The sequence below is a fragment of the Capricornis sumatraensis genome, chromosome 10 (assembly GCF_032405125.1).
Source record: "Capricornis sumatraensis isolate serow.1 chromosome 10, serow.2, whole genome shotgun sequence".
Classification (NCBI taxonomy): domain Eukaryota; kingdom Metazoa; phylum Chordata; class Mammalia; order Artiodactyla; family Bovidae; genus Capricornis; species Capricornis sumatraensis.
In genome coordinates, this window is record NC_091078.1 from 62,573,071 (window position 1) to 62,596,870 (window position 23,800).

The 23,800-nt window shown below is 48.6% G+C and overlaps 2 protein-coding genes across 14 annotated transcripts in view; both read right to left on the reverse strand.

Moving 5' to 3' along the window:
* Positions 1-1,102: 1,102 nt before the first annotated feature.
* CPNE9 (copine family member 9) lies at positions 1,103-20,114 on the reverse strand. Of its 4 annotated transcripts, XM_068982621.1 has the most exons (22): positions 20,023-20,114; positions 19,464-19,504; positions 19,278-19,324; positions 19,079-19,182; positions 18,603-18,639; positions 18,034-18,110; positions 15,642-15,678; positions 14,589-14,600; positions 14,371-14,451; positions 14,153-14,256; positions 13,854-13,958; positions 12,099-12,140; positions 11,704-11,779; positions 11,542-11,595; positions 11,041-11,102; positions 10,282-10,328; positions 8,940-9,121; positions 8,572-8,699; positions 4,702-4,804; positions 3,963-4,020; positions 3,520-3,593; positions 1,103-1,410 (listed from the first exon to the last, which is right to left on the reverse strand). In XM_068982621.1, the coding sequence occupies exons 1-22, from the start codon at positions 20,088-20,090 to the stop codon at positions 1,225-1,227; spliced, it is 1,725 nt and encodes a 574-aa protein (XP_068838722.1). In that variant the 5' UTR covers positions 20,091-20,114; the 3' UTR covers positions 1,103-1,224. The 4 variants fall into 4 exon arrangements, with proteins under 4 accessions (XP_068838722.1, XP_068838723.1, XP_068838724.1 ...); XM_068982622.1 differs by lacking the exons at positions 14,589-14,600; positions 15,642-15,678 and adding an exon at positions 18,382-18,384 and having other exon boundaries at positions 14,371-14,434; XM_068982623.1 differs by lacking the exons at positions 14,589-14,600; positions 15,642-15,678 and having other exon boundaries at positions 14,371-14,434.
* Positions 20,115-21,292: 1,178 nt separating this feature from the next.
* The window catches only part of MTMR14 (myotubularin related protein 14), a 44,134-nt gene continuing 41,626 nt past the window's right edge, over positions 21,293-23,800 (reverse strand). For 9 of the 10 annotated variants that reach the window (XM_068982494.1, XM_068982492.1, XM_068982488.1 and 6 more), the window contains one exon: positions 21,293-22,142. In XM_068982494.1, the coding sequence (XP_068838595.1) occupies positions 21,959-22,142 (184 nt within the window). In that variant the 3' untranslated portion in view covers positions 21,293-21,958. The remainder of the gene's footprint in view (positions 22,143-23,800) is intronic. The other variant, XM_068982490.1, reaches the window with a different exon arrangement.

Genomic DNA, 23,800 nt, shown 5'->3' on the forward strand with positions numbered 1-23,800 from the left:
GAGAACTTGGGTGCCAAGAAGAGTCTACTTGTAAAACAGTACTTGTTGCTTAGCCTGTCCAGTTTTGCCATCAATGGGGAGCGTGAAAGGGTCTGCCAGGGTTCTGGGGCAAAGCCTAAAACATCTGGAAACTTCTAATTTATCTTAGTATAAACTTTGCATTTGACCCACTATAAAGTATATGTTTTCATATACACAATGTCTTCCCCTAAACATCCTAATAAAATTGACACTCCAGGAAGAGGTTTGCTGGTTAACATCTTGGCATCTGGAGCCAAGCTGTTGGGTTCTGTTCAATAAGTGACTTAACCTCTCTGAGCCTCAGATTCTTCATGTGCAAAAGATAAAACAGTGCTCACAGGATTGCTGTGAGGATTAAATAGGATGATGCATGTAAATTACTTATCAATGTCAGATATGTAGTGAATACTCAAAAGAAAAAAAAATGGGACTTCCCTGGTGGCTCAGATGGTAATGCATCTGCCTACAGTGCAGGAGACCTGGGTTCGACCCCTGGGTCAGGAATATCCTCTGGAGAAGGAAATGGCAGCCTACTCCAGTACTCTTGCCTGGAAAACCCCATGGACAGAGGAGCATAGTAGGCTACAGTCCATGGGGTCGCAAAGAGTCGGACACTACTGAGTGACTTCACTTCACTTCACTCAAAGAAAATATCAGCTTTTAAAATTATCCTCACTCAAAAAAATTTGAACTAGACGGATTAGAGCAGATTTATACAGAATCATCTTAAAGCTGACCCCTTTTGAGGTCAAGAATCCCTTTTAGAATCTGATAAAAGCTATGGGCCTCTCCTCAGGAAAAATGTACACACATGAAGATTCACTTGTTTCTTAAAGTATTTGAAGAATATCTGAAGAAGGGTTAGATGGATGTGTGTTAGGTTGGGGATGATCCCTAGCTGAAGCTGTCCTTGCTCCATCTTTTTCTTCGTGTGTCCCAGACCCTGGGCATCCCAGCCTCCCTCCCCAAGACCCATGAGACAGAAGTGGAGTAAAGATCAGCTTTATTATCGGCAAGAAGGCAGGGAGGTGGTGACAGTGCCAGGCCCTTCTGTGGGTGATGGGGCAGAGGGCTCGACCAGCCAATACTGATCCTCCAAGCTGCCCTCCCAGTGAAGTCCAAGGTTCCAGGTGCCTCTGATTTTGAGCAGAAGCAATGGGTGGGCAGGCGGGCAGACTGCTGGGCATTGGTTAGGTGGGCTATTCAGGGATGCTTTGGAGCTGGCATTGGGCCGGGGGTGGCAGGGGGTGGTGGGCGAGGCCGGATGTCTCTGGTGCGCATATAGGACAGTAGCTGCTCTGGGATCTCCGCCAGCACATCCTTGGCAAGTCGGGCCATGCTCAGCACCTGGTTCCCCGACCGGTCGACATAGTCTCGGAATGGGACGAACTGTGACAGGCACGATCAGATGTGGGTGGCCAGGGGAGAGAGGACTGGGGAAGGTGGCCGGACGGAGGCTTCCTCTTTGACCCCTAACATCTCTAAGTATCACTCTCTTTCCCACCTTATCTAGAGTAAATTTCTACATTTGCTTTCTCCCCACCCACTTTTTTTTCCACCTTCTATTCACCCTCAAACCACTCTAATCTGGCTTCATGCAGTCTACTGAAACTGCTCTTGCTAATGAAGTCAACAGCACCATGTTCCCCAATCAGTCCAGCAGGCAATGATTGTCAGGCATCTTGCTGACTCCCCTTGAGCTTTCCATTACATTTCACCATGATCTTCCTGAACACTTCCCACTCTTGACACATTACATTCTTCTAGATTTCTCTGGATGCCTCCTTGCACCAACCCCAATGCTCTAAGTCTGCCTAATCCCTAAATCTAATGCCTTTTCTTTCTCAATTCTCTTCCTGGATGATTTCATACACTTTCAACACATTTACAAACTGTTCCCTGGATTAAGATTTACAAACTTAATATAGACAAAATAAATAAGCAACAAGGATAAACTGTATAACAGGGTATTGTAACTTTTATCTTGTAATAACTTTAAGTGGAGTATAAACTAAAAGCACTGAATCACTATTCTGCATACCTGAAATTAACACTGTATTGTAAATCGACTGTACTTCAATTAAAAAAAAAAACACAACCCTGTTCCCTGATAACTCCTACATTTATACATCCATCCCTACCTTCTTTTCTGTAAGGCCCAGAGTCACAACTTGGTTGCCTGTATCACATCCCCTTTCGTTCATCTTAGATAACTCAAGTCCAATGTGTTTACAGCTGAATTCTAGGCTTTTCTGCCAAATCTGCCCCTCCTCCAGCCTTTCCTTTCCCAGCAAGTGAGACTATCACTCACCAGGGGCTCAGTCTAGGAAACTAATCATTCTTGAAGCCACCCTGACTCCCTATCACCATTTAATCAAGTAGTCAATTCTCATACATTTTTTTTTTTAAATTGTCTTTGAACCTGTTTCTCCTCTCTATCCTCACCGCTCCTATTCCCATCCAAATCCCTGGACTACTTCGAAGGCTTCCTCACTAACAGAGCTCCCTGCCTTCTCCCTCGTCCTGCTGCAGTCTGCACTCCTGCAGCCTCTCTGCATGTCTCAAAATGCGAGACTGACCATCTCACTTCTCTGTCTAAAATCCTTCAAGAACTTTCTAATAATCTTAGAACAAAGACCCAAACTTCACCATGACTGGCAGGGCCTTGCCTTCCTCTTCCACTCACTGCTGTGATGCTGCCACCTGGGCCTCTTGCCTTCTCCATGATTGGGCCAGCTATTTTGAACCTAAGGGCCTTCTCACCTGCTGCTTCTCTGCCTGTTATGCTTATACCTTGCTTTAGATTTCAGTTCCAATGTCATTTCCTCATAGTAGCCTTCTCTGACAATCCTGCCTAATCAGATCCCAGTTACAGACTCTCACTGTGGCGTTTACTGTCCCTCTGGAGCACTTAGCACAATCTAATGAACTGTGCCATTATTATTGGCAGCCTCCACTAGAGGGCAGGTGCCTTGGGGATCTCTTACACTATGAATCCACCATGGCTGCAGCAACCTGCCTATTTCTCAAAGAATTTGTTGAATGAATGTAGGAAGGCTGAAAGAGTGAAGGGAAGAAAGGTAAGTGATTAAGAAGGCAGTAAAGGGACTTCCCTGGTGGTCCAGTGGTTAAGAATCTACCTGCCAATGCAGGGGACACAGGTTCAATCCCTGGTCCAGGAAGATCCCACATGCCCTGAGGCACCTAAGACCTTGCGTCACAACTACTGAGCCCACAGTCTAGAGGCCACGGGTCACAGAGCCTGGCCTCCAGAACAAGAGAAGCTCACACACCTCAACTAGAGAGTAGCCTCCACTCGCATAAATTTGAGAAAGCCCCACATGCAGCAATGAAGACCCAGCAGAGCCAATAGGTAAATAAAAATTGGAAAAAAATAAAAGGAAGGCAGTAAAGGGGAATGGCTGCTAACTTAGCCCCTCCTTCCCACCATGCCTTTGACACCATGACTTCCTTTTGACCTCATGACATCAGGTCTACCTGAACGATGTCGCGCTCGGCATAGCGTCCCCGAGAGGACACGCGCACATCATCACCGTCCAGCTCTTCCATAGCTGCAGAAAAGACACCCCTCAGCTGATTGGCCTTTCCCACAACAAGCCATGCTGCCCTCTGCCTCTTCGCTCCCCTTTGGAGTCGTCAAGAGACTGGTTGTATCAAAGTCCTACAAATATTAGGCATTGTAATGGAGTTATTATTATTCCCTCCCATGCATTCCATCATCCTAGGAAGCCCAGGAGGGAAGTATTTGTATCAACAACCTCAGTTATAATGAGGAAATGGTTCAGAGAAGGTCTGACTTGGCCAAGGTCTGACACAGGCATCCATCTTATCTTCTCTATGAGACAGGCCTGGGTTCCCAGATCCTTCTCTGTTTTCCCCAGTTCTTGGTCCCACTCATGAAAACTCCCCATCTTACTCACCTTCAAACATGGCTGGTCCCACACCGACAATAATGATAGACATGGGCAGTGATGAGGCCTGTGAGGGGAAAGAGGGTAAATGGTTGGGGTGAGCAGCCATAGCAAGGGAAGTGACTGTTGGGGGACAATTCTGTCTGTGTATAATATTTCGGCACATCTTCCAAGCAGAGGCACTGATTTCTCTTTGTGCCGGACTATCTTTTCAAGTATGTCTGCATATGTAACAGCCTTGAAAGATACAGGGCCTTCCTATACAGCAAAGGGCAGGTTTGTTTACTGTCTAGTACGATAAAATGTCTCATGCTGGAACAAAGGGCAGGCATGCTTACTGCCCATGATAAAAGGCTCAGGTTTTCTACACTCAGGGTTTGCGTTCTATAATACAACCCACTGGTCATCTGGCCCTTGGCACATTATCTTCTGGGAAGTGGGACTTAGTGAATCAGAGCCAATGCTGATAGTTGAGCTGTTGCTATTGCTGGGAATAGTGGCATGTGGAATCTCAATTCCTCGACCAGGGATTGAACTCATGCCCCTTGCAGTGGAAGTGTTGAGTCTTAACCACTGGACTATCAGGGAAGTCCCACACACCTTTGCTTTTGATCCAGAAATCTTGTGTCCACTGCGAGCATCCATGAAATTGGCAGCCTGACTTGTTAGCTTGCGGGTAGGGCAAAATCTCAACCCCTGGACAGTTATTAACAGTGACCTCTTCCTGCCAAACCCTCCTCAGACTTACACTGACAATGGCCTCCTTTGTCTGTGTCATGTCAGAGATGACCCCATCAGTGATGATGAGCAGCACATAGTACTGGGAACCATCAGAGATCTTGGCTGCAGCCCTGGGGAAGAAGCTAAGATCAGAATTCAGCTGAAAGCCCCGAGAGTCCAAAGGAATGTCTATCCCTAAAACTTCTACAGCCGGCCCTGTAAGCAGAGGACAAGCACTGGGGCTTCGGAAGCTCATGCTCCTTCCCCAGAGCTGGCTGCCTGCCCCTCCTACCATCCCTCCAGTGACACTCACAGAGCATTTACTATGGTAGCTACTGTGTTAGGCATTGTGAGAAAGCAACAGTCCCCCCAGTCCTCTTGAGAGTGGACACTGAACCAAGAATCACAGAAATAGCTATAGGATAGCATTTGTGGGGAGAGCGTCTAAGGGATCGTGACGTGGCCCAGGTCAATGAAGACTTCTTTAAGGAAACAATATTTGAGGAAGAAGGAGAAGAGGAGGGAGAGGAGGCTAAGTGAAGGGGAGGGGGAGGTCATTCCAGACAGAAGGAACAGCGTGGACAAAGTCCCTGTAATGAGACTGGAGGAAATCTACCCTGTCTGGAGACCAGAAAGTGAGGGGAGCAGCATGGACCATATGATCAAAATGGGGTGGGGCCCAGATCACCCAGGACTTTGTTGGCCCTAGAATGATCTTGGTGTTTATACAAGAACAAGACCAAAGACTGAAGGCCTTCTTTCTCCCATCTCTCACCCATTTCTCCTCCTCCCTTCTCCCTTCTGCTCATCACATCCCACTGCCTAGGCTTCTGGGTCCTCAGCCAGTCTTAACAGCTGCTCCCAGAGTCTTTTTCCTTCTCTCACTGCCAGTCTTTGACTCCCAAGATTTTTTTGATCTGAAATGAGTTCAGAAGTCATTGAGTCCAGTCCCCTTATTTTATACATAAGAGAAACAAGACCTCAGACAGCACAAAGGCCATGGCAGACTTGGTCTCTTGACTTCCAGTCTCAAACCCTGTGAGGATTGGAAAGGATGGAGCTGTACTATCCAGTAAGACAGTCCCCAGGTCCTATGGAAATTTATATAAATTAAGTTAAATAAAATTATCTCAGTTCTTTGTTCACCCTAGCAACACTCCAGGTGCTCACTATCTGTATGTGGCTGGGAGCTACCATACAGGATATCACAAGATACAGAACATCTCCATCATTGCATCCATCACTGCAGAGAGTTCTATCGGACAATGCTGATATCTAAGCTTGATATAAAAAATCCAGAGGAAAGCACAGTGAGAGTGGAGAATTCGAACAGCTACAGTTGATTTTGCCCAGGGCCCAGGGTGGGAGTGGGCCATGATCCTCCCTAGCAGCCTTTGCTCTTTTCTGGCTGCAGCCTCTTCATAGGCTTGGGCTGGCACTGTTTCCTGTCACTCACTCATTCTGCATATAATCACTGCACACCTGCTGTGGGTCAGGCACCAAGTTTGGTGCTGAGCCTGCAGCAGAGAATCAGATGTTGTCCTGGGGGGAGATGGATGCTTACAGCACGACGATGCAGTGAGGCAAGGGCTTTGAGGACATGACATCTAACCTAAGACCTGAAAACTGAGTAGGAGTTAGCCAGGAGGAGCTGGAGGTAGAGGTGGGGTCGGGGGAGGACAGGAGGGTAAAGGGAAGATGATCCAGAGAGAAGGAATGGCATGTGCAAACCAAGAGAGAGCGTGTTCTAGGAGATGCAGGTAGGACTACAGAAGAGGAGGTCAGAGCAACGGGTAAGGGCCTCTTCAGAAAGGGGTTTGTGAGCAGGAGCATTGAGGGGTGTGGAAGGGTTTGGGGACTTGGGAGGCACATCGTGGCTCCCTGCAGAAGCCTGGCACTCCCAAGGCCATTTAGACCTAGATGACTCTAAGTATACTTAAAACACACCTCCCCACGCCTTAAATTATAGCAAATATGGACACAATGTCAGAAGCATGTAAAATTTGCATGAATTGTTAAGATAAAATATGGGGATTTCAAAGACATTTTCAGGTTGGCTGCTTTCAACTGGGCCCCCAGTTTCCCCTAGGGGAAGCAGTTGTTTGCCTTTGCCAACAGGCGACTTGCTGGAAAAGTTTGGGAAGCTCTCGCCTGTAGAAGGTAATGATTTATTTATATTTCTGTCTCCTGCGCCAAGGCGGGAGATCTCAAAGGCAGAGACTAGATCTGATTCATCTGAGTCTCCAGTGTCCCAGCAGATATCTGAGCACACGCAGATGCCCTTTGAATAGTAATAGTGATAATAGTAACAGTAATAGCTTACACCCATAGCACTTACCATGTGGCAGGCACTGTTCTATGTGCTTGATGAATATTAAGTTAGTCCTCACAACAGCCCTATGATGTAGCTACTATTATCCTCATTTACAGTTGAGGAAACAGACACAGAGAGGTTAAGAGTCTTGCCCAAAGTGACACAGCTGTAAGTAGTAGATTGGGTGTATTAACTTAGTCTAGCTCTACAGCCCACATTCATGCTACATTTTGCTTTATGGAATGTTCATCGAATCAGGAAGTGAATGAGTGAATCAGCTAATTTGCCCAAGATAATATTTAAGTCTGTTTAATATCAATAACAAAAGAAAATCTGTTCAGGTTCCATTATGAAGTGAAAAGATCAGTAGTGAAATGTTACATCAAATTTGACTGCCATTATGGCTACATAAGGAAAAGATTATCATTAACTATATATATATTATATATATATGTGTATTATATATATATATGTATCTTCACATTCTCATGGGCCATTTTCTGGGTCATTTCTTATTTAATTTCTTCATCCTTAAAATTTCAACAGCAATGTTACATTATTTTTGTAATTAAAGAAACTATTATCTCATGATGAATTAGAAGGTAAACTAATCTTTATTAGAGGAAAAGGGAGTCTCTGGATATATATATCTCCCTGAAATCCTTCCACTTTTATTATTGTTTGTTTGCTTCATCTTTTTACTTTCAAGTTTTCTGAGGTATTTTGTTTTACACGGGTCTCTTCTATTTAGCATATAGTATGTATGTGAAAGTCACTCAGTTGTGGCCAGCTGTTTGCAACCCCATGGACTCTATAGTCCATGGAATTCTCCAGGCCAGAATACTGGAGTGGGTAGCATTTCCCTTCTCCAGGGGATCTTCCTGACCCAAGAATCAAACTGAGGTCTCAGGTGGATTCTTTACCAACTGAGCTATCAGGGACGCCCTTAGCATATAGTAGAATTATTATTTTTTATCCAATCAGAGAAACTTTTTAATAGGTGAATTTATCCAACTTAAGTTCATTGACATATGTTTGGTTTTAGTTCAGTCATTTTATTTTATTTGCATTAAAAATCATTTGATATGTAAGTTAGATTTTCTTTGCTTTGTGTTTTTATTCTGAAAATTTGGAGTTACTCTTCTGTTTTTAGAAGTTACTCTTCCATTGTTAATCTACAACTTGAGCTCATTTTAATCTACCATGAGCACTGACTATGGGCCAGACACTGTGCTAAGTATTCTTGAAGTTAAGTTGCTTCAGGTCAGATGAGGTTAGTGAGTGGTGGACCTAGGGGTCACTCCCAGGTTTGATGCCAAAACTTGTTCCTTATCCACTGTTCTATAGGTCCTTCTCTCTTCCTCAAACTTGAGGCCTGGTTTGTTGTTCCCAGAAAGTAGGGTTGGGGCAGTTCACTGACACTCTTTCTACCTTAGAATAAGGCCTGATGTAACCTCTTTATACCAGAGCTTGGCCAACACTGAAACCTTCAACCTCTCCCCAAAGCCTAAATTCACTATCCTTGGGAAGTCAGTCCCTTATCTGGCCCCCTTAATTTCCCCCAGGTGCATCCAGTTTCCTTACCTGGCCACCTGGTTGATGACAGGGGCGAAGTAGGTGGGCCCGTAGAGCTGCACTGTGCGCAGGCTTTGGAAGTAGCTCTCCAGCACACCCTCAATGCCCGCGCAGTTGGGGTCCTCATCATTGTTGTTCTGTCAGGGAAGATGCCCTGCTGGACTGATCTCAGCTCACTCTTGCCTTTCTCCACCGCTCTCTTTCATACGCCCCTCCAGACTCCAGCCCAGCTCCCCTCCTTGCTCTGCCACTCTCCCCTAGATCCTGCTCTTCTGCATGTCCTTGACCCTTAGAAGAAAACCTAAGTAGAAGAATTTTGTCCACTTGGGTGGGCCAGACTCCAGAGTGTGGGGTCTAGGCTCTGGCCCATACCGTACCAGGGGGAACTGGTGGGAGATCCGTCCCTCTGGAGGGAGCTTGGCACCAAAGCCATAAGCTGGGAAGAGCTTGTCACTGTCGTAGTCCTGGATGATTTCTCCCACTGCCTTGAGGGCCATGGCATAGGCGCTGAGCTGATAAGGACTCATGTAGTGCAGGGAGGTGGGCTGCAGGGGATTCCCTGTAGGGAAACAGGAGCCCCACCTCAGGGTCAGTTGATGATCTGTCTGCTCACCTGCCTGTCTTTGTGTGCATCTATGTGCTGCCTATCCATTCATCCACTCTTAACCCATGCTGTTGTTGGTGTTTTGTCTCTAAGTCGTGTCTGACTCTTTCATGACCCCATGGACTGTAGCCCGCCAGGCTCCTCTGTCCATGGAATTCTCCAGGGAAGAACAATGGAGTGGGTCGCCATTCTCTTCTCCAGGGGATCTTCCCAACCCAGGGATCAAACCCAGGTCACCTGTATTGGCAGGCAGATTCTTTACCACTGAGCCCCCAGAGAAGCCTCTTTACCCATGTATTCCTTTTTATTTTACTGAGTCATCCAAATGTTCATTTTCAAACTATCCATGTACCAACCCCTATATCTATCCATCAGTTCATCCACCTGCTCATACATCTACTCACCCTTCCACTGGCCATAAATCCATCTACCTATTCATCTCTATCCATCTGCTTCTCCATCCTCTTATCCAGCTAGCCACCCACCTGTGCATCCAGCCAGCCAGCCTGCCATCTATCTACTTGCTCACCTGCCATTTCCCTTTCTTTCCCATCTGTCCATATAACCACATTCTTTTGTCCATCTACTCATTCATTCATCCCTCTCTGTCCATTCCATTCATTCACCTGTCTGTCTGTCATCATATGGATCCATCCACCTCTCCACTCATCTATTTCCCCAATTGAAACACCTGTCCATTTGCCCACCCACATGCCAGTTCATGCATCCACCTCTTCAGCCTATTGTACTCACTCAGACCCATTTGTCCACTCTATTCATCTAGCTACCCACACAGTTATTCACTCATTTACATACTCATCTGTTAGTATACTTCTGTTCCCTCCCATCCATTCATTTACTCATCCACTTCTCAAGCTATCTAGAGCTATTTATCCTTTCGATTTTTTTTTGATTCATTTACCCACTTACCTTTCTGTACTCTCTCCCACCATTACCCCCATAACACTCCTGCCCCAGTATCAGCCTGACTGGGCCTTGCCTCAAGCCTGGGCTTCCTGGATCGGTTAACTTTTATTCCCAGGTTTTAATTCAGGCCCATCCCTAATGACTTCTTTAGAATCCCTCCACACCCTGTTCCCCCATCCATGCCTCACCATTGGAAGCTGTGAAGTCAATGGCTACTGTGAAGTTCAACTGTGTCCTGTTGGGGAAATAGATGGATTGAGAAATGAGGGACTACTACTTACTATACCAGGATTTCTCAAACACTTGTATGCATCTGAATCACCTGGGAATTGTGTTAAAAAGCAAATTATGATCTGGATGGTCTGGGTGGAGCCTGAGATTCTACATTTCTAACAAAATCCCAAGTGAGGCAGATGCTGCTGGCCCATGGAACACACTTTGGGGAGTGTGTTCCCACATGCCCCATTCATCCCTAAATGCCTACCTCATGACATAATATGCATAATTTAACCCTTACTATAGTTCTGAAGTAGCAATTAACATCTCCATTTTACATTAAAATCAAGTTTAGAGAAGAAAAGTACCTTACTGAGGTCTGCTTGCATCCACTAAACCAAAGAGAATGTCCCCTACAGCCTGCTTATCTTTTCCTTCTCTCTTGGCCTCTCCCTCTTGCCTCGCCATATCTTCTGTCGGGGCTCCAGTAAGGCTACGGGAGACCACTGGTCTGTCATCTCCCCAGAGGGGCTGGAAGCTAGGGCTGAAAGGCAGCCCTATGGAGAGGACTACGGTGGACAGCACCCTGTACTTTATAGTCTGCCAAGTGTTTTCAAGTTTGTTTTCACGATCTCATCAGATCCTGACCATTAATGAGGAGTAAAACTGAGGCTCAGAACTGGGAGAAACTCATTGCTGGACTTTTAGTCCGGAGCTTGGCTTTGACTCACCCTCCCTTGATGTAATCGACAAAAGTGAATTCAGAGTCCACAGAAAAGGAAAGCAGCGTCACCTGTGGGACAGAAGAGGCAGCCCTGCTACTTGGGAAGGACGGTTGGGCTAGAGAAAGGGAAAGAGGCACTCGACTCCAGCCCCTGACCCACCCTGTCCAATTTCTGAAAGGGCAAAGGGGGAAGCCATCAGAAACATACTTGGATTTCCAAAAGTATATTAAATCATGAAATACCCCCCCCCCACCTCACCACCGCAGAAAAACCTGCAAAAGATTAGAGATCAAACAAATTTTCTTAGGTGAGAGGAAAAACAAGAAAAAAAAAACAAAACAAAAGGAAAACTGAAATGGTGCCACCTTGTATCCAACATCACTATGTGCAAGTAGTCTGCACCCATAGCTCTCCCACACCCTCACCGGGTGGTCATGCTATGCGTCCCCATTCTGGGGACAGAAACAGAAGGATCTACAGAGGGCCAGAGCTCTCGGGAGTACTCACAGTTCCCGAGTTGACATATTTCTTCTTCTTACATTTCTTCCGAGGGTTAAGTACCTGAGTGAAGTAAGGTAGTGGTGACGGTGGGACATAGAGGAAGGGAAGCACGGGCTGAGCACACCTGGAGTGGAGGCCTGGGAAACCTGGGTGGGGCTGAGCTCTCACCTCATACACTGTGAACTGGTTCTGGGCCTTGCTCAGCTCTCGGTAGCTGGTGGTGAACTCACCGATGAAGTCGTGGCTGCAACGAGGCCAGGGGCAGGTAAGCGACGGCTGCTGGCTTGCAGCCGCCCCTGAAACCAGTCTTTTATCCTCACTATCCCCTGCCCCTACTTGGTCTGCCAGGCACCGGGCCTTGGGTCAGAAGAGAGACCAACCTAAGAGGAAAAAAAGGGAAGAGATGGTGTCCCAGAGAGACAACTGAGGGGGCCAGTTGTGTTCAAGGTCCTGGCATCTGTTGTCACCCTCTCTGGCTCCCAAGGCTACTCTGGGGCTCCTGGTGAGTGTGCTACATATTTCAGGGAACTGTTTGGCTTAATTCTAGGAGAGGGCAGTGCTACCTTCCATCCCGGTCCCAGTCGTACACGTCAATCTTCACCGTTCTGAAATGTTGGAGATAAACATAGGCTAGGTTTGTAGGATAAATCTGAGACAACCCCACCCATCATAGTCAAGATGATCTTGCCTATACACAGATCATCCTTCCATTCATCCGTTTGTCCTTCTATCAACCTTCCTCCCATCTATCTTATCCATTCATCAGTCCATGAATGTACCCAACTATCTACTGACACTATCACTATTACTACTGCTGCTGCTCTTTATTACTATTCTTTACTACTGATTTTTAAAAAATACTTTGGCCATGCTGCATGGCTTGTGGGATCTTATTTCCCTTGCCAGGAACTGAACCCAGGCCCTCAGCAGTGAAAATGCAGAGTCCTAACCACTGTACCACCAGGGAATTCCATTGCTTCCCTGATGGCTCGAAAGGTAAAGACCACATGTAATGCAGGAGATGTGGATCTGATCCCTGGGTCAGGAAGACCCCTTAGAGTAGGAGATGGCAACCCACTCCAGTATTCTTGTCTGAAAAATCCCATGGACAGAGGAGCCTGGTTGGCTGTAGAGCAGAGGGTCACAGTCAGACACAACTATTCCAGGCATTGTTCCAGGCATAATACACACACACGTATTCCAGGCATTGTTCTCAGCACTTGCACCGACTGATTTAACAAGCACTCTATAAAGCAGTATTAATACTATTATTACTTTTGAATAAGGAAACTGAGGCCCCCAAAACAAGTAACTTGACTAAGGACCATAACAAGTAAATTGCTGAGCTGAGATTTAAACTCTGACATCCTGGTTCCAAAGACCATGTTCTTAACAGCTATGCCTAAGTCATCTCAAATGGCCACTGATCTATGTGGCAGTTCATTCAACGATCCATCCTGCCATCTAGTCACCCTTTTACCCATATAAACTTACCAATCAATTACTTATTAAACTCTATCACCCATATAACTATACATCCAGCCCTTCAATGATTCACTGATAGATACAAGCATCCATCTGTATCTCCACGCATCTACCCAACCAAACACTCAGCCATCTGGTATTTGTCCATCTAATCATCCATTCGTCTACATCACCATCTACTTATGGGCCCACTTACCTACCTTCATACTGCCCACTTGTGAATTTATATGGTCAGCCTGTCCATCTGCTTTACACTCACCCATCCATTTCCTCTACCACCCGTTCATCTGTCTGTCTATTAATGTACCAGTCATTCCACCTGTTTATCCTCCTGCTTTTTCAGTCACCCATCTGCCTCTCCAAGCAACCTCCAATCTTTCATATACCCATCCAGCCTCTCAAGCATTTAGCCATCCATCCATTAATCCACCCATCATCTACCCATCCACTAATCCACCCAACAGTCCACTCACTCATTCATCTGCTATCCATTCATCCATCCCGCCCACCAGTCTTCTTATTCACCCATCCACATACCCATCTATTCATTCCCAGTTTATCCATTCATCTGATTATCTATCCATGTATCTGCTCATTCACTTATTCATTTGCCCTTTCATACACTCATCCATCCACCCACCCATCTGTCCATCTACCTATTCATCCATGTGGCTATCCATATGCCTTCCCATGCACCCATATCCATGTCCAAAACTGTCTCACTGAGCAGGATCCTCCAACGCTTTTATGGCACTTCTACCTTCATTCTTCAGCCCAAGAACCCCACTCTCAAACCCTTGTCCCCTTACTCCTTAGCTTATATTGACGCAGACCTGTCATAGTCTCCATTGCACAAGGCCCGCACTGGGATGCTGAAGGGCTGCCACACAGGATTCAGTGTGTTTTTCACAACCTCTGTCTTGTGGCAGATGGTGAACCTGGAGAGGACAAGAGGACTGGATCCTGCCTTTGGGGTAGGACTGAGCCCACAGACAGGGCCTGATATGCGTGGTTTAAGCACATATTGGGTGCTGCCTTAAGTGAATTCTGGGCTCAGGTCCTGATGGAGTCTAAGATGTCCCAGCCTAAGAGCCCTAATGGGCCCACAGCAATAGTGGGAGCAGTGACTCACGTGCCATCCTCATTGCTCCTGTAGAACACAAGGAAGGGGTCTGATTTCCCAAAGAAGTCCTTCTTGTCCAGCTTGTTTGCACACAGCTGCATGGTGGCAATATCCTGTGGATGAAGTTGGACTATTGACACTCGAATTGCCCCCAGACAGACAGCCCACTAAAGGGAGTTTGGGGAGAGAAGAGAGCCTCCTGGGTTTAGCATGTGGCCCTTACTGACCCGACAATTGCTAAGCTCCTCTGCAGTCAGCAATATGGTCCCACACTTCTTGCCTGGTACACCCCTGGAAGCAGAAAAAGCCTCTTTGTGAGGGGGGAGAGTAGGAAACAACGATTGGGGTGGCCAATTGGGGACTGGGTAGGCCAGGGGATTCAATCTGTCATTTACTGACTGTCCCGAGTGTTTCTGTCTCTGGTGGGGTAGGACCTGACTTGGACTGGGGAGGGTCTCTGGTCTGGAAGGAAGGGGTTAATTTAGCCTGTGCAGACATCTCATAATGGTAGCATGGGAAAGACAGGATTTAGAGTTCTTGGCAAGTTGTCTTCCCTTTCCTTGGGCCCTTGGTTTTCTCTTTATGTAATGGGAATCTTGTCTACCTCTTAGGGTTGTGAAAAGATCAGAATGAATGCATGGAATAAAAAGCAGTTGGTAAGCTTGGTAGATATGAAGGTGGTTCTGTTTCTCAAAGCAGACTCTGGTATATGCCAGGCATTGTTCCAGGTACAATTTGGCCAGTTGGCACCTTCCAGCTCTGCTAGACCCTGCCTTGAGGGAGTTTCCAGGGGCAGGCGGGATGTCCAGGCCAATAGGCAAGTAGAGCGTGATGTGATGCAGCAGTCCTGAATGAGGGGCAGCAGTTTCTACCCAGATCTGGGGCAGAACGACTGGCTTGTTAGGTCAAAGATGCTGTGCTTTCAGAAGGTTGTGAAGAGTGAGATCTAAAAGACCAGGGCAGCCTTATCCTCTTCTGATCCAAGAAGAGACACTTGCATATGCCTGGATACCCATCCCCAACTTGCTTTGGGTCTCCAAGCAGTCAGAGGCCTTGTGGATATGGGCCTGCCAACCCTAAACTCTGGGAGAGCCAAAGTGTGACAGAGAGGAAGCTAAGTTGGGAGTATTCTCAGTTCAAGTTTTGATTCCAACTTGCCATGTGATGTTTGTCATCTTTAATATGAGAATTTGAACCATTTCATTGGCTTTTTTGGTCTCTGACTCTCTGTGCTTTAAAAAGATAGCGAGTAATGAGCGCAGGGACTCCACCTGCATACCCAGAAGCGAGTCACTGATGCTACTGCCTTCTCACTGCTCTTTCTCTCCTTAACTTTCTCCCTCATCTCCTCACCCAGTGTGAACTCCAGTCACTCTGGACTATAATAATCATTCCCTTCCAGCCTACTCCTTTCCCCTAGCCCTTCTCTCACTCTGTCTACTTATTTGGCAGAACCACAGCCTGAGTTAAATCCAATTCTCTGCCTAACCCATACCACACCTGTGCAACTGGATATGGCCAGAGGAAAACCCACACTCAGGCTAATTGGCTTCATTTTAGATGTGTGACCACAAACCTCAAGAAGGTCCTTAATCATACTGTGCACTCAGTCCCTTCACTCTCCAGTGCTGGGTGTGAGATTTCACTTGTACTCCTCCTCCTCTCTCCTCAGCCCAAAAAGCCTCCTCCTCCGTCCTCACTCTCAGCCAATGACCTTGTTTCCTACTTCACTGACAAAGCTGAAGCAACCAGAAGACACTGTCCACAGACCCACCACACACCTACCCTGCCTCCAGTATCTTCTCCCACACGAGGCCTTCCTACCGTTGCTATAAATGACTACCATGTGCCTATTTATCCCTCCCGTGTGCTACATTCCACACCCTCCCTCTTGCCTGTGCAGAGACATCGCTCCAGCAACTGTCCCCCCTTCTTTTTGATCATGCCATGAGGCATGTGGGATCTTTGTTCCCCGATCAGGGACCAAACCACACCCTCTGCACTGGACACATAGAGTCTTAACCACTGGACCACCAGGGAAGTTCTTTCCCTCTTGGTATTATGTCAGATTTTCAGATTCTACTAGATCATTCCCATCAGCATACAGATGTGATATAAATTTTTTCAGGTTAAAATATTACAAACCTCTTCTTGATCTCACTTCTCTCTCCAGCCACCCCTCCTTTTCTCTTCTCCTCTTTGCAGGAAAATTCCTTGAAAGATTCCTAATTGCCATTTCTCTCTTCCATTCTCTTCTAAATCTCCCAACCAGGCTGTTATCCAAACCTCTTCTTCAAAACTCTGACAAGCAGAGTCCCCAGCGACTGACATCTTGCTAAACCCAATATCCAGGTCCAAACCCTCACCGTCCTCGACTGCAGCAGCATCTGACATGATCAGCCACTCTCTTGTCATTGATGCATGTCTTTTGCTTCCAGGACAGCACCAGCCACTCTCGGTTATCCCCCCATTTCATTAATGCTCCTTCTCAGTCTCCCTTCTTAGCTCCAACTCATGGAGTTTTGGTCTTTCGTCTTCTCTCTCTCTCCTCAGTCCCTTAGTGATCTCATCTAGTCTTGTGTCCTTGAAGAGCATGGAAGATTTATGTTTCTTATTGCCTATTTGACACATCTACTTGTCTAATAAAAATTTATGAAATTCAGTACGTCATACTGAACTCCTCATTGACTTCCTCCCACAACTTACTCCTCCCTCACCTAAAAAAAAAATCATCTCTATGGCAACTCCATCTTTCCACTTGTTCAGGCCAAAGGCCTTGGTGTCATCCTTGACTCCTCTTATTTGCTCATGTCCATATTCAGTCTGACAGGAATCTGCTGCTCCATCTTCAATTTATATCCAGAATCTAACTAATTCTCCCCTCCTTCACTGCTGGCACCATGGATTACTTCTACTTTTGCCCACCCAAGATGTAGTCTCAACCGAGCAGCAACCTTTGAAAGCAAGTTAGAGCATTCATCTGCTCAGAACCCTCCACTGACTCTCAACTCAGAGTAAAAACTAAAGTCCTCACAGTGGCTCCCGGGCCCTAACCGTGAATCCACCGAGCTCACCTCCTCCTTTCTCCCTGCTGCTCACCCAGTTCCACCCACACTGGCCTCTGTGATGCTCTTTGAACACATCAGACTTCTGCACAGGCAGTTTCCTCTCCTGGAACATTCCTCCTCCAGATATCAGCACAGCTCACTCCCTTACTTTCTTCAGATTATTGCTCCGAAGTTACCTCTCCATGAGGCCTCCTCAACCCTTCTGTAGAATTCTGCAACACCCATCACCCTGCATTTCTGGTCACTCTAATTCTGTTCTACTTTCATTCCACAGCACTTCGTGTCTTCTAGCACATTATGTAATTTACTTATTTATTATTTCAGTTTTGTACTATTTCTCTCCCTCTTCTGTTACATAAGCTCCCTGAGGGCAGGAGCCTTTGTTTCGTTCACCACTGCAACCCAAGCCATTTGAACAGTGGCTTACATAGAGTATATGCCCAGTAGTGTTTGTGGAATGGATAAATCCTTGGTACCCAGCCCAGGGTATAGCATACAAAATGTACTAATAAATATTTAGTGAGTGAATGTAATGTAAATTCCAGAGAACTTGATTTAGTGAGGAAGACTTGGAAGTGAACCTTAAAGGTTGAATCAGATTCAGAAAAAGAGTGAGGACAGAGAATGAGAGAGAGAGGAGATATGTCAGGGCTGAGAGTGACTTGAGCAAAACCCTGAAAATTGAATTTTCCCAGGAGGTGATGGGAGCCATTGAAGGCACCTGACCAGGGGAATCCCAGCCTCCAACGATACAGAGTCAGCTGCATCTTTAGGAGAATTCGGAGGCCCGCCCCTGCCCTTTCCCCTTCAGGTTCAGCTCACGTGAGGGGTCGCTCAACTCGGCTGCCCTGGCCTCCGATCACCTCTCCCAGGGCCAGGAACGCTTGGCCCAGGAAATCCTGCACAGGGATACAGAGTCAGCAAGGACAGGCGCGACTGGTGGTGCAGTCCCAGCCCAGCCCTGGTGATGCTGCTGCACTAACCACTGCGACTGGAGGCAGTGGAACCACCCAGCCAGGGCTTTAGAGGAGGGACGGGGTCCCCAGACAAGCTGCCCTTCTTGGTCCTGACATCTGGAGCCCTCTGCCTCTACCCTGCCAAGATACCATCCCACCCCTCACCTTTCACACACCACACACGCTGATCCCGCCCAGCCCCATTCAGCCTCACCTTCTGAGGGTCCCAGCAGCAGTCGAGAAGGAAGAGTAGCAGTGAGTAAGAGGCACAGGCGGGAAACCGAGGCAGGAACAGGAGAGGAGGGCAGGGAGGGCAGGTTCGGGGCAGAAGGTCGAGTCGGGTTTGAGGGGTAGGAGGGTTCTAAGGAGGGTCGTTTAACACACAGTGAGCGCCGCCTGTGTGCCCAGCCTGCCCGTGAGGGAACGGTCGCTCACCGGTTTGGAGATGTTGGTTTTGGAGTCGACGTTGTACCTGGGAAGAGAGTGGGACCAACATGGGGCGGGGATGGTGGGAGAGAGCCTGGAAAAGGGGTCCGATTTCGAGTCCAGGTTAAAATTGTGGGTGGAGGGTGGGGCAGTCTTGTACCGGAATTCAACCTGGACCTCCTTTGGGCAGGAATCGGGGTCAGAAGGAGTCTGACCTGGGCAAGGTCAAGTCCGGGGCCTGCTTGGGGGTAGGGTCACCTCAGAGGTGGGACTTAGAAAGGGGCGGAGCCAATTAAGGAGAAGGGTTGTCAGCAGGACTAGGCCTGGGGAGTGGCCAACCTAGACTTGGGGGCGGCGCTAAGCCTAGAGAGGAGTCCTTCAAAGTGCCACTGAACTGGGCCTGGGGGTGGAGCCAGGTCGGGGGCCCGCTGGGGGGCGGATCCAGGTTGGGGGAGGTCCAAGCCAGGTTTCTGGGCGGGGCTCACACATCGAAGCGCAGATTTTGCTTTTCCTCAAAGAAGTAGTCGAGGACGAATTTGCGCACGAAGTCTGGGTTCAGTGTGTTGTCGATCACCTCGGTCCGTCCGAACTAAATGGGGAGTGGACAATCAGCACGGGGGCTGCTAAAGGGGGCAGGTGCTTCCCAGGCACGGCGGTGGACTGGGTGAGGGTTCCAGGACTTACCTCCCGCCACTCCTGGCTGGCCCGGCTCTGCGTGTAAAGCACCACCACTGCAGGCGGGAGCGGGGGCGGGGAGGGAAGGACGTCAGGTCGGCCCGCCTCCCCCTCGCCCCCCCCCCCCGCCTCCCCTCGCCCCTCAGGTGCTCTCAGACCCCAAGTTCCCTCCCTCCCGACCCTGGTGCCGCCTACTGGGGTCGGACTTGGAGAAGGTGTCGAGGTCCAGCAGGTTGCTAGAGAAGGAGACAAACAGACGGACAGCGAGTGGATCATTCTGGAGCCCACTGCCGGTACCCTACCCAGAGGTGGGCACCTAGGGAGGCACGGGGTTCAGATCACACCTCCCTCCCCTGTAACTACACCCTCCTGGGGGCCCGCGTTATCAGCACCCTGGACAACACCGGAAATCTCAGCCCAAGAGCTGTTTCTCTGCGGACTGGACGCGTCCAGACTGCCTCCAAGGGCCCAGGAAAGAGGGTAACCCCCTAGAACTTTACCCTCCTGGGGCGCAGATCCTACTGGATCCCCGCGACCCATCCCTTCAAGCCGCAGGCTGAGCCCTCTTTTGTGGTTGGGGCTATTCAAGGAAACCCCCTCCCCGCGCCCATTAGCAACTCCCCTGAGTCTGCATCCGCGATTTTCCCTGGCCCCGATGCTTCTTCTCCTGGGGTCTACCCCCCGCTTGCGCTGAGCCCCTGAGCTGGGTGGTGCTGGGGCAATGCCTAAGCCCTCCCCGGTACGGCCCGCTCACCGGCAGGACACGGTAATTTCAATCTTGGTGGCCGGGACGCTGCGCTCGGAGGCTCCGCTGAAAGACATGGCTGGTCGGGTGGCCGGAGCTGCGGGAGGCTGCGAGACGGGGTCTGCTAGGGGCGGCGGCGGCGGCGGGGCCGGCCCATGTGCCGCCGCGGCGGTGGCGGCGGAGGCTGCGCTCCCTCCAGCCCTGCGTGCGCTCTGGCTGCTCGCGCCTTCTCTGTGGCCAGCCGCGCAGCGGCTCCAGATGGCAATGCAGCCCCGCCCGGCCCCGCGGGGGGCCCCCACCCCATTGGAGCAGCCTCCAGTAGGCCAGGAACCTTACACGGATCCGAACTCCAACTCACTAGGTGGGAGAGTCCTCCCAGTGCATCTCCCAGAGAAGAGAGCCAGGCCTGCCCCTACGAGAGCTGTCCAGGATGCTGACCGGCCCGGGATACCTAGTGGGCACTGGGGTAGATTGCTCTTCCTGAGCTGCACCCTCAACAATCTGCTTCTTCCCCTTGCACCTCCCGCCCTTCCTCAGTCCCTGAATAGTAGTTACACATTTGCTCTCATTAGCTGTGTGACCTTGGGCAAGTTACTCAACATCTCATTGGCTCAGTCAGTTCACTGGTAAGAACGGCCATAATAGCACAGACTTGGGGTGTTGTAAAATTTCATCAAGATAACCTACAAACAGGATTTAACATAGGGGATTATACACAGTAAATGCTCAAAAAGTGTTCATTGGTATTATTTCCCTCTTCTGGGCACTCACACTAATGACCTCTTCTGTGTTGAGTCAGAGGTCAGTAAATGGTGCACTGTGCAAAACCTTTTGTCCATGGCTTTGAACCCACATGACTTCATGGTGTTAGAGATGAAGACACACTCTGGGAAGATACAACTCACTGCAGATCACACAGTAAATGAGGGTGGTGGTCAGCCAGGTTCACCCTTCCCATATTATCTACTGCCTTCAAGGCCCTGGAAGCCAATCCCTCACCAAATGCAGGGCCTGCAGGTCACCTGTACCAGAACCAGACTGTCTGCTGAACTTTTAATAATAAAGATTATTTGGGAATTCCCTGGTGGTCCAATGGTTAGGAATCCCCATGCTTTCACTGCCGAGGATGCAGGTTCAGTCCCCAGCCAGGGAACTAAGATCCCAGGGCATAGCCAAAAAACAAACAAAAAAAAGATTCCCCCCACCCCTTTTCCCAGCTTAATGAAGATCTCAGCAACTTCAAGTCCAACTTTCAGGCAGCCCTGGAAATCTGCATGAATAAACAGGCTCCCCAAGTGACTGGGGCCCATTCAGGCCTGAGGGCCACTGTTCCCACCTTAACAGCCTGTTGCTATGTGTTGCCATCTCACTGGATACTCTCATGGCTCATGAATTAAGAGGCATATCCAAGTCTCCAGTCTCTTCCTGCTTCCTATGTTCCTCCATCCCCCCTATAAAAACCCCTTCTAGCAAAAGGAAGGAAAGTGAGAACCTTCTAATTAACTTCACAAAGACAGCAACCAAATGATGCAAGAAAATAGCTGTTCAAAAAGACTTTGATTTCATTTTGTGATCTGTGTTAAAACTGCCTCATTTTCAGTGCAGGTGACCCCTCCTCCCCAGGAGACAAGAATGGAAAGTGGAGGTCTTTTGTGAAGTCTCAACCTCCCCCAAAGCCCCAGGGAAACACTACACAGTTCTGAGTTGACAGGAATCCTGGCAAAGACTAAGATGGGTGGGAGGCAGTGACAAGTGGGTCGGCAGACACCAGTCAGGAAGCTGGGGGTGGGAGAACCCCATCCTCGGTCCTGCTCAGCTTCAGGGCTGCCATGTGCGTGATGGTGAAGGGAAGTTTCCCCTCGACCTTGAAGCACCCCTTGGCTGGGCATGGCTTTGATTCTGCTCAGGTGAGAGAGGATCAGGAAGCTGTCGTGGGCTGGCTGCTTCATAAGGTGCTGCTGCTGGTGCCCCGGAGTCCAACGCCACGGACAAACTGCTCCAGCAGGCCACCGATGGCACCAGAGGGACTGGGGGCTGCTGCACGGAGCCCCACTGTGCTGCTATACGCAGCCAAGAAGGCTGAGCGCACCTCCTGTAGCCGGGTCTCCCGTTCACTCAGGGCTGTAAGTCTGTGGGGAGGGAGGGAAAGAGAGAATTAATGCATTATCCCGGGGCAGGATCCATCATCCTCATCCTTACGCCCCACTGCCTATCCTTCTGCATTAGCCAGTACAAGGCCAGCATCTGCCCCTGGCCATGTTGCCCTTGTGGTTCAGTCCTGTTCCCATCTTAAACTCTCCCTCAGGCTGCTGTTTCTACCTGGAGAGGCCAGAGCCCTCACCTTTAGTCACTGCAGTCCCCAGGGAAATGTCTAGGAAGGGGCTGGCTTTTCTAGCAGGATTTCCGTTCTGATTCTATCTACTTTTCCTTTCCTGGCCTCTACAGGTACTTATCACAAGTCAAGAAGGGTAACAAAAAGTGTGAATTTCACATGAGGCTATCTGATAACCTGAAGGGTCATTCATAGAAAATGGCTGAGGTACCAACCACACAACCTCTGGACTCAAAGTTATGTCTAGGGGCAGGAGGGATGGAATTAGGGAAAAAGTCACAGACCTACATGAGATGAGCCCTCATGTTCCTATCCACCTAAGCAGCAAGACCAGCCCTGAACACCAACTCCCTCCAAAATTTCCCCTAAGAGACCAACGCCTGGGTAATTCCTCCTGTGAATCTGCCAGAAGCAGCAGCAATATCCCCAATTCCCAAGCCCAAATGACTTGTACCTGGGGCCTGGGGAGCCCATGGAAGTATGAGGATAAATGACAGTCCAGGGCTTAAGTATGGAGGCAGCAGACCCAGGAAAAGCAGACTGGTGGGAGTGGGGGGTGTGTATGTGTGCTTATATGTGTGTGTGACAGAGAGAGAGAAATACCAGCAATAGCAGAAGCAGCAGCAGGTTCTAGGGTGAAGAAAAGTCAAATAACTGTAGCGGCAGCACAAAGAAATGAGGCTGGTCCTGGACTCCTGCAATACCATGAACAACTCCCAAGTCTCTCTTGGCATGTGGGGGAGATTCGTGGCCCTAGATCTTCTTTACTTCCTAATTAGTTTTCACATAGGCTGGAGACCATGTGTGCCTCTTTAGCTTTCCCTTAGAGCATATAACCAGGAGAAATTCAGAGTAGTAGTTCATATTCACAGGGACTATCTGAAGGTCCATTCTCACTGCCCCCTATTTTGGGAGGCAGAAAGGGGAAAGATCACAACCTCTTTTAGAAACAAGATAGCTGGAGCCCAGAGAGGATATGTGATCTGCTTGAGGACACAAGGTGGGCAGAGCTACTACAGTGTCATTCCCTCTCAAGACATGAGCTAGCAGGCTCACCGCAGTCAAGGGTTCAACCCCAAGACAGAACTTGTAAACCTAACAGCTGAGATTTGGATTCTATTTCTTTCAGACACCAAAGCCAAAGCACTGAACCAACATACTATGTGATCTCACCAGTCATCAACCTTGAGCCCATGCCCACCCTGCAATCTCAGAGGCCATGGGATCATGGAGAACCTAGCCCTCCTCTGGGAACCACCCAGAACCTGAGGAATGGCTAGGAGCACAGAGAACTACCTAAGGCATTAATTACAGGATCCAGGGCTGAAGCTGTCCATTTCAGTGGCTAATGCCAGGTAAGTGAGGGTGCTATTATGCAGGGGCAGAGATGTCAGCTTCCTCCGGCTCTAAATAGCAAGAGCCTACGGAAACACGAAGAGAACTATGTCTAATTTT